Source organism: Lepidochelys olivacea, assembly GCF_965140295.1.
Source record: "Lepidochelys olivacea isolate rLepOli2 genome assembly, chromosome: 1".
Classification (NCBI taxonomy): Eukaryota; Metazoa; Chordata; order Testudines; family Cheloniidae; genus Lepidochelys; species Lepidochelys olivacea.
The window spans coordinates 325,003,965-325,016,453 of record NC_140411.1 but is presented as its reverse complement, the minus strand read 5'-3'; the positions used below and the strand labels follow the sequence as shown (position 1 = coordinate 325,016,453).

General features: G+C 45.6%; 1 protein-coding gene across 1 annotated transcript in view; it reads left to right on the top strand.

Annotated features, from left to right (window-relative positions):
- ABCD2 (ATP binding cassette subfamily D member 2) overlaps positions 1–12,489 on the top strand; it is a gene marked incomplete at its 3' end in the record, with an annotated part of 64,829 nt that overhangs the window by 38,625 nt on the left and 13,715 nt on the right. The window contains exon 7 of the mRNA XM_084613232.1: positions 8,844–8,989. Within this exon, the coding sequence (XP_084469358.1) occupies positions 8,844–8,989 (146 nt within the window). The remainder of the gene's footprint in view (positions 1–8,843; positions 8,990–12,489) is intronic.

The following is a 12,489-nucleotide window of genomic DNA, read 5'->3' as shown; positions in this document are numbered from 1 at the left end:
CCTCTTCCAGCCTGCTTTTGAATAGATCTGATCTGGTAGGCTGCCACTGAGGAGGCCTATCAGATTGGGCTCTGCGTGTGACTTAGGAGGATGAACAGCTGTCTTCTCCCAGTTTGTGGCTCACTATGGGGCACAGGCAGATGCCTAGAGGGAGGCAGCAGTGCACATGCCCAGAGGCAGGAGCATAGGCACTGAGGGAACTTTTACTGTGGAAAATTTGCTCACTTGGTGAGTTTAGGCACCTACAGAGTTCAACAGGAGTTTTATGGATTGCAGTGGAGCCCAAACTGGGGCTTAGATGTGTAAATCTCAGAGATTTAAATCTGAGATTTAGGCACCTGAGTCTGGGGTTTAGGTGCCTAAGTACCTTTGTGGGTCTGGGCCTCCCAGTGAAATCAGTGGGAGTTTTATAATAGATTTCACTAGGGAGTGGAGTTAAGCCAACGCTGAACTCTGTTGAAAAATCCCACCCGTAATTCTTTTATTGAGATCCCAGCATAGTCTCTCCCTGTCCTACCCCTATGTTAAGGGGGTCTCTTACCATCCTGAGGCAGAAACTTTAAACCTACATCAATCCGGGCAGCGTTTATTGGGCTTTTACATCCCCTTTATTTTTCCTATATAACCCAATCCTTCCTTCTGAGCAACAGCCCCCATTTGATGTCATAGTTGCAATCACTCATGGATGGTGTATGGCTAGCCAACGCATCCAAGATTATATCAATCTGAGTCAGCTGCACAGAGTTGTGACAGAATGATGCAAATTGTGCTGCTTTTGCTTCTTCCCCATACAAGACGGAGCATTTCTGTGACAGTTGCAGCTCCTGCCAATAAAGGTAAAGTAGTCTTGATCACTTCTGAAATCAGGTCTCCTGCATGCTCTAGCTTTTCATTTGGAATGAGCTCTGTCACACTCCAGTACAAGCCACTTAATTAAAATATACTTTAAGTGCATTAATTACTGCATGCTGCTTTTAATTAGGACTGTGAACCATTCAGATTATCTCAGAAATTATCAAAATGTATTATAATTTTCTATGGTAAGATTGTGGTGGTTTAGAATACTTAATCCATTCTATAAGCACATCTTACCTGTTTTGAACTTCCATGTAAAGCAAAAACAAAAAACCTGAATACATTCAGGAAGTATTTTTAAATGTGGTATTGAAGATATGGGTTGTTTTTTTCTGGTTTGGAATAGGAATTTCCAGGCATCCAAATATGGATTTTCTTCACCTGCTACCCTGACAACTTCTATGCTGACAAGGCCCTCCACACTTCAAGACAGTGACTTAGAAAATGCTAGTACAGTCGGACTGGAGTACAGCCTTTCTATCCTGTCATACCTTATGGACCAGCATTACTCCTCCTTTGGTAACACAGCAGCTATATGCTAACCCTGTGATTGGAGAGATCCGTAGCCATTACAAACAGTGTCTTTTTGAGCTGTGCATAACAGTAATGCAAGCAGTATTTTTTTAAAAAAATGAAGATGTGTCTAAACTGAGTAACCATGTAATCATGTTGCTGCATCTTTTGTTCTTCCTCATCCTGTCCCCTCTCTAAGATTTCATCACCCTCATGCATAGTGTAAAACTTAGACTGTAGATGTTTTGAGATCAGTGTCCTGGTGTGGAATGCAGTCATTCAGGTGTGAGTTGAAACTGAAGCCCTGAGAACTTGTGGTCATTAAAGATCCCTTGGCATTATTTGCAAGATTAGAGTATTATCCCCAGTGTCCTAGCCAAATTATAGTTTGGCTAATTACATTCTACCAACCTAAATCCTCCCTGCACTTTCAGTTAATTAACTTTCTTGTTCACTTCTTGATCTAAACTGTAGGGTTCTGTTGCTGTGCCCTGGTACTGTTGATGTGTTCAACTCCAGAGATGGTTGCATTTCAGGAGTGGGTAAAATAATTCCAGGAACTGCTTTGGGATGGTGAGATGGAAGGTGCAATACAAATGTAACACAATATTACTTACCGGTACACAGGGCAGCCAGGGTCCTGGGCAACTTGGGGGTGGGGGTTGGCTCTGGGCTCCTGGGAGGGATGGAACCTCGAATGGAAGGGGCAGGGCTGGGGCCAGACTCCCCCAGCCAGCCCTTCAGCACTGCCTGGCCTGTGCCACCTGGGGCTCCAGCGGCGATTTAAAGGGCTCAGGGCGCTGGCGGCAGCCAAGAGCCCCAGGCCCTTTAAACCGCTGCCGTAGCGCTGGGCTATTGGCCACCGTCACTGCTACCCCGGAGCTCTGGCAGTGATTTAAAGGGCCTGGGGCTCTGGCCGCTGGTGGGAGTCCTGGGCCCTTTTAAATCGCTGGGTCCTGGGGCAGCTGCCCCTTTTGCCCCCCCATCAGCGCCGCCCCCTCCCCGCCCCCCGCCACGGCAGCGCTTTAACATCGGCTGTGTACCGGCCCTTACCGGTGGCTACTTTCTTACCGGTATGCCGTACCAGCCCATTCTGGCTTACTTTCACCTTTGGTTAGTGGGTAACCAATTGTTGTAATAAGCCATAAATCCAGTGTCTGTTCAGTTCACGATTTTTGGTGTCTAGCAGAGTAATGAATTTAAGCTCCCAGACTAGTCTTTTGAAAGTGTTGTGCAGGTTTCCTTTTGAGGATGAGAACTGGTAGGTCAGACAGAGTGATGATCACTTCATGAAAAGTGTTCACCCACAGGTAATGTGGTGTGTTAGGGGGCTTATTCCTTCACCCACTTACTTCCCTGGTCCTTCTCGCATGAACAGAGAGCAACTTCAAGTCCAAAGGTGCAAACAATTCGATGTTTATTGGGGTGAACTTCCAGCAAGCATGATTCTAGTTTCCTTCCTTAGTGTCCCCCTTCCCAGCTCTGACACCACCTGTGTCCCTGTTCCCATTCCTGCCCTTAGCCAAACATGATTCCAATTTCCCTACCCCCATTCCCTGTTCCCGCCCCCCCCACACCCACCCACTTCCTGATTGACTGCAGAATATATAGTAAAACTTGAGTTCTGCTTAGCTATACCTTAACCAAGCATTTTCCTGAAATTTAGTGAGCTGTAGCTCACGAAAGCTTATGCTCTAATAAATTGGTTAGTCTCTAAGGTGCCACAAGTCCTCCTTTTCTTTTTGCGAATACAGACTAACACGGCTGCTACTCTGAAACCAATCCTAACATATTGTAACATGATTATGTAACCAATTATATCCCACCACCTTAATTAGTTTACACCCAGCAAAATTAATTATACAGCAGACAGAAACAATCACAGAACCAGACAGAGATTATACAGACAAACAATAGCAAAGTGGGAACTATAATGACAAAACAATACAGAAGTGAGGATTTCACATCCCAGCTATTGATAAGTGAGTTCTTGCCAGACAAGATGCTATCAAACTAAGTTTCCTTTTACATTTTCTAGGCACTTCCCTTTCTCTGGAGGTGATAGGCACTATCAGGACAGGATTGTATTCCTAACAGCCCAATAGCACCTGATTTCAATGTGACTAGTTTGGAATGTGAGGATGTGACCGGTCGCTTCCCAGCTTATGGCTGCCTCTGTTGCTTAGCCAAAGGCCTTAGCCTAAGCACAGCGCCTCAGACTGTCACGGTAAGAGAAGGCCCTTACACCAGCAGACAGTGATTTTGATTCTTTCTTTTATATCTCTATAACTAGCCAAGTGATAAGAATACACCTAAATTCTTAGAGTATGGGCCTTTACAGACAGGCCTGAATATCTAACATGGTGTTTTTGTCTTTTATGATTTTCCTGTGTGAGCTCATTTGAGAGCATAGTGATTGTATGGTTTCACACACATGGTTGCTATTTTGGCATGTAGTGCACTGGATGAGGTACACCACATGTTGTGAAAGGCATGTGTCGGACCCATGGATCTTGAAAGGTGTGTTGTGGTGGTTTTGGTCACTGTAACAGTGGAGATGTGTCTGCAGGTTTTACATCTATTGTTCTGGCAGGGTCTGGTGCTGGCTTTGAGTTTTTGTGCCTTGGTCTGTGGGGAGCTTGCTTCTGATGAAGAGCTTGGAGAGGTTGGGGATTGTTTGAAGGCCAGACGTGGGGAATTCAGGAAAGATTTCTTTCAAGATGGGGTCCCCATCAAGTATACGTCGTAGTTGTTTGATATCCTATATGGGTTCTAGTGTGGTGTGGTAGGTGACAGCTAGGGGCTTTTATTTCTGTATTGAAGCAGGTTCTCTCAGAGTATTTGGATTGCCCATTCCATGATACAAGCCACTTCTCTGGTGGAGTGTCCTTGTTTGGTCAACATGGATTTGAGTGTGTTAAAGTTATCCCGGCCTTTCTCCTTGGAGTGAATTCTGTGGTATCTGAGTGCCTGGCTGTAGACAACAGATTTCTTGGTGTGTTTGAGGTGGTTACTGGATATATGAAGATAAGTGTGGTGATCCATGGGTTTCTTGTATATTGTCCGTATGGTTCCATTGTTGAAGCTGATTGTCGTGTCCAGGAAGTTGATGCTAGCGTGGGAGTGTTCCAGAGAGAGTTTAACGGACGGTTGGTGCTTGTTGAAGTTGTGGTGGAAACCTATGAGGCAGTTTAAGTCCTCTATCCAGAGGATGAAAATACAATCAGTGGTTTTGTAGGAAAGTGACTAAGTGGTTGTCAGCAATTCATATTTCCCTGCCTCCCCCACTCCAAAAAGCTGGTGCTGAAAACAGTAACTTTCACTAAACGCTAGTATAGCAGTTCCCAAACTTTTTGTTGACACAACCCCATTTTAATTATTTCCTCTCATGACACCAGACAGCACAGAGGATGCCATTTTGAAGAGCAGTGTGATCTCGTACATATGGTGTGTGTGAGGTCATGCCACTGAGGGGGCCTACCAGATTGGGACCCGCATGTGACTTAGCCATTTTGCTCTACAGCGTGGTGGTGTCCTCTCAGCATGACCTTTACCTACAGTGCATGTGAGATCACGCTGTGTGGAGGTTGCCATTTTTAAGTGATATACTCCATGCATTGTGAGCTCATATACACAGTACATGCAAGTGTAACCCACGCATCTTCTGGGGGTGGTGTTCTGTCCCAGCTAGTGGTACTGAGACCACTTAGAGAGAAGAAGGAGTCTGCTCTACAGCCTTTAGCTAACAGCCAGTTGGCTTTCAGCTCATGCAGTAGAGGCTCATGCACTAAGCCTCAGAGGTCCCAGGTTCAAACCCGCCCGCCGATGACTAGGGTCTATCAGCGTTACGCAAGGTCACGCTGTTCCAGGCAAACTGGCATCCTCCACACATGAGGGATGGCCATGACCCCATCTGCTGAGGTCATGACCCCATTTGGAATGGCGCCCCACCGTTTGGGAACTGCTATACTAGTGTAAATAGGACAACACCATTGCCAGCACTGTTACAGAAAGTGCAACTGAGGCCTAGGCCAATACCATTAATAAATGAAAAACTATACAGGGCCTTAGTCCTGGAAGTCGATAACTGTTAGTGTCATAAAATTCTTTCCCTTTACCCTGCAGTGTGGTCTGCCCCAGTGTGCACTGATCACAGTTTGGCTGCAGTGGAGGCTCTGGCCCAATGGATGCAGGACTGGACCTAAGCCACCTGAGTAGATATAATATGATCTGGAGCCCAGCTGTTCGGGGAATTCTAGTTAACTAACAAACTGTTCCTTGCAGTGTGCCAACAGCACTGTTATCATCGCTGTGCTTATGAGAGGAAATACCAATGGGCAGTAGGTTCTATATCAGCTTGTTCTTCATAAGTCACTATAGTGGGGGAAAATCAATATTTTCTGCTTCTCGTTTTCCGTATGGCAACTTCTTCCAAATGGGAATTGTTTTGCCTCATTCCTAAGCAACAATCAGTGCAGCCAAATTGTACAGTGATGGGACTTGTATAGATGCCTGCAATAAACAATTATAGCCCTGATTCAGGAAGATACTTAAGCACCTGACTTAGTCCCACTGAGATCAAAAATACTACCCTTGTGCTTAAACTTAGGCACATGCATAAGTACTTTCCTTAATCAGAATGGGCAGCACTCCAAAAACAGAATGGGTATTTTAAGACTCTCTCAGTTACGAATCAAAAATAAACAAGTCATAAGAAAATACTTGTCCTTTCAACGTTATGTAATTTTCCTTTAGTCTTCAAATGTTATTGTAACAATTACATACCAAACACAAATCTGATGGTTGCATTTGTACATGTGTGGCAATGTTATATCTAGAAATGGAAATTTGGGTGGGCCCCTACTTATAGTGGACAAGCAGTGAATAAAGGTCTGAAATCAGAGCAAATCATTTATATTGGACCTTAAGTTTCTTCAGTTTGTACATGTAAAATAAAGTTGGTATATGGAAACAATTGGGACTTCTAACAGATTTGCACCACATGGCCACAACCTTTCAGTGAAATGCTGCTTGCACATAATTTGTTGTATAAGAGGGAAGATCCCACCCAAATATTGCATCACAGTAATTTTGTCTTTGATTGGCCAAAGTCTACTACATATTTTAAAAATAGCATATTTGTTCAATATCTGAGCTGCTGCCTTCAGGGTGCATGGTTAAAATAAATACATCTTTTAAAAGCATGTTAATAAATTTACTTAAGTTTGGCATTTCCACAGGCTCAGATTTGGGTGGCTCTCGGTGCTAATTGGGTGGGCCATAGTTCATCCATAGCTACACCCATGATATGGGGTGAGATCCTAACCCCTGCTCCAGCTCCTTTACACCAGATAAAATTGAAGGAGTAGCATAAAAGGGCCCTGAATGCTAGTAATCCATGTAGGGGAGGATTCTCCCAACATAGGCACTGCAGAGACAATTGTAAGGCTGTTCTCTGAGAACCCCCGTATAAATCCAAGCTTAAGGGGTGTCGGGGGAATGGAAGTGGTGGTGTATCAGCAGTGGGGCCACACTCTGCCAACTCTGACTGAAGCTATTATGGGAGAATTTTTTTCGTAACATGATTTAATGTCATTAATTGTGCTGTTTAACCCATTCACAATATCAGGCTAGCTACAGAGCAACAACAAGGGAATAGCTTGAAACTTTAAACCTTCATACTTAAATAATTAATTATAATTAAATTTTATGTTTTTACCTTAAAGCTGCCAGCACGGAATGCATTCTGCTGCAACCATGTCAATTTTGTGAAGCCAGTTTTTGAATGCATGTTCTTTGCACCATTGGTCATTAAAACAGCAAAAATACTTTTTCTTTTTCACTGGGCCACTGTTCGACTGTCCCCTCACCACCGTCATTTATGTTTGGGGTTTTTGTTTTGAACTGGTAGCTAAATAGCTAATGTAATTTTTCTAGTGCTCCCTGGGGAAATGCAGTGAAAAAACAGGCAACTTTTAAGAGTGTACATGTGTGTCAGTTATGGTGGTACTACCGGTTTACATTACGTATTATGTCATTACGCTGCCAAGGGAAGGAAAAACACAGTGAGATGACACCATTATGTTTTAACAATGAATGAACTTCTGTCTGAATTATGTGCATTCATTATATCAATTTATTTTCTTAAAATATCCTATTAAAATCTCCAGGATTGCTCTCAGTAGTCACCTGGAGATTGATGCCAATTCCGGGAAACTCCCAGCCAATCAGGGAGAGTTGGCAACCCTTGACCAAAGCATTGCAGAGATTCTGGGCAGCACGGGCACCTGCCCCTAGGCCACTCCAAAGAGTCAGCACTAGCTCAGGTGTCCACAGCTGTCTGAGTTATGCCTGTGGCTATGGGAGCCAAGGGGCCACGGCCCTCCCACTTTTGAAAGTGGACAGGCCTGGCCCATCCACTTTTCTCCACGGGCCCAGGCCCCTGCCCCTCCTCTTCTCCCCCCCCCCCCCCCAAGGCTCCAATCCCCAGCCAGGCCAGAAGCTGGAGCCCGGCCCTGGAAAGAGCAGCCCGGGTAGCTGTGAGGAGCCATGGACCCTCCACCTGCCCAGGATGGGGGGACCCAAGAGCAGCCCCTGGCCCGTGTCCCTCCCCCCGTGTCCTCTGCCCAGGGCAGATGGAAGGTCTGTGGCTCCCCACAGCTGCCCAGACGGCTCTTACCATGGCCTGGCTGCGGCTCTTTGGCCACTGAGGCCCCGCCCCCAGGCTGAGCTGGGTTGGGGTAAGAACTGCGCGGGCCACTCTGAGGAGCCACAGACCCTCCACCTGCCTTGGGTGGGTGACCTGGGGGGAGAGAACATGGGCCAGGGGCTGTTCTTGGGCTTCGGGGGGAAGAAGAGGGGCAGGGGCGGGGGCAGGTCTCGTAGACCCCCCACTCTTAGGAAGAATCCATTGCCTCTGCCTGGCTCTGCTGTTCCCCATCCTCAAAACCAGTTCAGGTTAGAGAGGGTGAAAAGATGACTTTGTGGCACCTTCCTTCTGGCCTGTGAATTCTGTGTTTCACTTCTAAGAGATGCAGCAAAGAATCTCACCTGTGCTAAGTTTTTATTGTAGTTTCCTTTTGATATATATCTATATATATATGTAGAATTAAACTTTTAAAATCTAAAACCAAAACATATGCAAAACAGTATGAAGTATCTTTCCCCCCCCCCAAAAAAAAACATGGATTCAGACTAGGTCATGAAATGTTTATTCTGCTTTATCTATCGTGTTGTTTTCAGGCTAATGTTATGCATGTTGCTGCACTGTTATCAGTTTTTATGTAAACAGTGCATTGTCCCCAGAGTGAGTTTAGAGAAACATACACCCACAGTGTATCCACAGATAATTACAGTTTTAGAAACAGTGTTTAAAGCATTATACCCTGCTCACAGAACGTCAGCAAGATGTACTAAATAGCAGGGCAGAGAAGTGACTTGGTGTAGATTACTAGTTTCATTTTGTTGTTTTACAGGCCCTACATGTCCATTGGAACACTACGTGATCAAGTCATTTATCCGGACTCAGTGGAAGACATGCATGAAAAAGGATACCAAGACCAGGATCTGGAATGTATCCTGCACATTGTTCATCTGTATCACATAGTTCAAAGAGAAGGAGGTAAATCCTATATTTTAGTAAATAACTGAACATTTCGCAGGCATAGATTTTAGTGTAATATTATGAAAATATTGGGCCCAATTCTCCTTCTCACGCCTGTTTTAAAACATTGCAGCTCCATTGACTCCACAAGATGCAAGTGAGAGGAGAATTAAATTCATTGTCAACTATCAGTTATATCTCCTATATGGCTTTGATCAAAGCAGGCATGTTTTAAGTAGTATTTTCTACAAGCATCCCCAGACTGACCTAGTTAAAAGTAGCTAAACTACAGTGAGTGCCCTTAGAACCATCATGTTTACCATTTGCAGTATAAGTTACCATGGTATTACCAGTATTCCTCATTCTAAGAATAGGGGACACTGTAAATACCTCAGCGCAGTAAATGTCAAGATATTAATGTCTCCTGTTGTATCTAGGGAGCTGGAGCACTGGTGTCAATGTGTTTTTTGTTCTGTTGTGTTTTCTTATAGATTATTTTCATAGTTCTGGTCCCACCAATCCCTTAGTAGTTTGAATTGACTGCCTTTGTAGTGTGCTTTAGTAACTGATTTGTGACAGAACTACTAGCATTTAAAAAAGCAGAAGGATACTCAGGAGGAGGCTGTAGGAGAGCAGGTTGTGCAGCTATAGTTGGTGCTCCTTTAGGGGGAGGTACTTTAAGTGCAGTAATTCATGCTCTCGGAGACCAACTGTATCATTCTCACAGCGTAGTTCATCCCCAGTGGCTCAGGCAGTAGGAAACTGAAGGCTAGTTTTGAATTCCAATTCCTGCCTGGGAGTCCATTACTCTGCTAAAAGACCAGGACATTGGTTTCTTTCTGAAAAACATATCGTATTGGTGACTTTCTGTGACACTGTGGAGTGTGGATAGTAATAGTTCCTGAGTGTAACATTAGTAATCACTTATGTCCATGTGTGTAATATTTTCCGTACTTATCCCATTTTTCCCAATCCACAATCCTGCACTCATATTTTTACCTAGGTTAACATTTCCCACGTGAAGAATTTAATGATTGTGTGACCTACTGACCTAAAAGCCATGATGGTTCTGCCCTTTGGGTTTTTGGGACATTTTGGGACATTATCCTGGTTGGATAAATATGAGAAAATAAAATCAAAGTAAATCAAATTTACTTTCATCTCCATTCACATTCAACATTCACATCTGTTAATATAACACACAGCACGAAACATTTTACCAGAAGACACAACCTGTTAGCCAGAGGTAGAAGAGTCAGAGGGCCCAACTAACTAAATTGAGAATTTAAAATTATAACTATATTAAGTCTCAATTTACGTTCTTTAATGGAAGGTGGGACCAAAAACAGAAGCAGTGAAAGCAGCTAAGCCGTGGCTGTTATGGGCAGCAGCAGAATGGACCCTGGGGATGAGGTGGGGAGGAAGTAATTTAAAAATAAACCCAAAACACAATAAATAAAGTCAGAGCTGAATATGAAGGATGGATCTATGTTTTTCCCCTGCTTTTTTTATGTTATCTTTCCACTATGAACTCTTCTTCATAGTGGAAGGATATGTTAGACATTTTTTCCAAATAGCAGTTTTAGAAATATTTTCTAAAAGAAAGACCTTTCATATCAAGCATCTGTGCTATAATAGCAATAAGCCATCGCATGGTGTATGTTCATGGGTGCCAACGCTTTCCTGAGGTCTGTGGAAAAGAAACAAGGCCTCAACCATAGATGACTCATGCCTCCCAATATGCAGTGGGACACAAAGTAAAGGGGAGGACACATGATCACCCCACAAGTCTCCTCTGCCCAGTGACCCCACACACATCCTGCCCAGCCCAGGGCTGCCACGTTCTCCCCACATTACCTGGCAGCTGGGCGGGGAGTGGGACAGAGCCACTTCTGCCTGAGAGAGCCTGGCTCTCCATCCGGGTCCTTCTGCCAGGGACAGGGACCGAGCGAGCTGGATTCCCCTCTTCCACGCACCATGCTCGGCCCCTGTCCCCAGCAGCCGAGTCTGGGCAGGGAACAGGCTGCCACTGCCTCCCAGCCAGGCTCTCTCAGATAGAAGTGGCTCCGTCCCGCTCCCTGCCTAGTTCTGGCTGCCAGGGAGAGCAGCCAAACATGCCAGGGGGAGCAGAAGAGGGGGAGGCACAAGGAGATCAGAACAGAGCCTCTCTCCCTCCCTGCTCCCAGCAGGCCAATCTGGGGGGTACTTCACCCCTGCATGCTCCCCCCCATGCATCATCTCTGCATGCGCCAGTATGACTTGCCTGCTGCTCTCTATCTGAACACATGCAGCTAATTAGAGAGACCAGTTGGGTGAGGTAATATCTTTTCTTGGACAAAGTTCCATTGGTGAGAGAGACAAGTTTTTGATCTACACAGAGCTCTTCTTCAGGTCTGGGAAGGTTACTTAGAGCCTCACAGCTAAATACAAGGTGGAACAGATTGTTTAGCATCGGTAGTTAGCACATATTCTAAGGCAGCGTTTCTCAAACTTGGGGCCCCGCTGATCAACTCTTCCCCCTCCCTCCCAGCACCTCCTGCACGCTAAAAGTCCGGCAGCACACAGGGCGAAGGCGTATCCCTCAGGACCCAGGGGTGAAAGGGGGTCTCCATGTGCTGTCCCCACCCTGAGTGCCAGCTCCACACCTCCCATTGGCTGGGAATTGCGGCCCATGGGAGCTGCGAGAGCAGTGCCTGTGGGCAGGGGCAGTGCACGGAGACCCTCCTGTCCCCCATGCCTAGGGATGAGAGAGGGATGTGCCGGTTGCTTTTGGGAGCCGGAGCCCTCACCCCCTCCCTGCCCCAGCCCAGAGCCTGCACCCTGCATCCAAACTCCCTCACAGAGCTCACACCCCTCACCCCCTCCTGCACCCCAATCTCCTGCCCCAGCCTGGTGAAAGTGAGTGAGGGTGGGGGAGAGCAGGGAGCAGGGCCTTGGGGCAGGGCAAGGACTGAGTGGGGGTGCTTAAGGGTCCCTGAAAAAATTTAAATGACAATGGGAGCCCTCGGGTTGCTAAAGTTTGAGAACCACTGTTCTAAGGGACTATTCAAATGGAGTGGCCCATTAACACTTCTGCAGTCACAGGACCAAAAAAAATGGGGGGAGGGCTAGTGGAGTTACAGATTGTTGTAATAAACCATAATAAAGCAGTAACAATGCTGCACTAAAGAGCAGCCATTACTACCAAGTGGAAGACCCAGAATCAAGGTCTTGGTCTCTTGCTTCTGAAGCTGGAGGGCTTTCAGTCAGCCTTTCATCACTGCCCTCTATTCCTGCTCTCCTGCCTAACTTTCTATCCTCAGATTTGAACACACGCTTTATACAAATAATTCAAATGACAATATTATAATTAGTCTTATTGTAGGAGTACTCGGAGGCCCCAGACAGGGTCAGGACCTCGCTACACAAGGTGCTTCACAAACACATGGTAAGAAAAGTCCCTGTCCCAGAGAGTTTGCAATCTAAGCAGACAAAGGGACCAGGAGCGGGTTATAACATACCAGCAAAAAAGTCAGAGC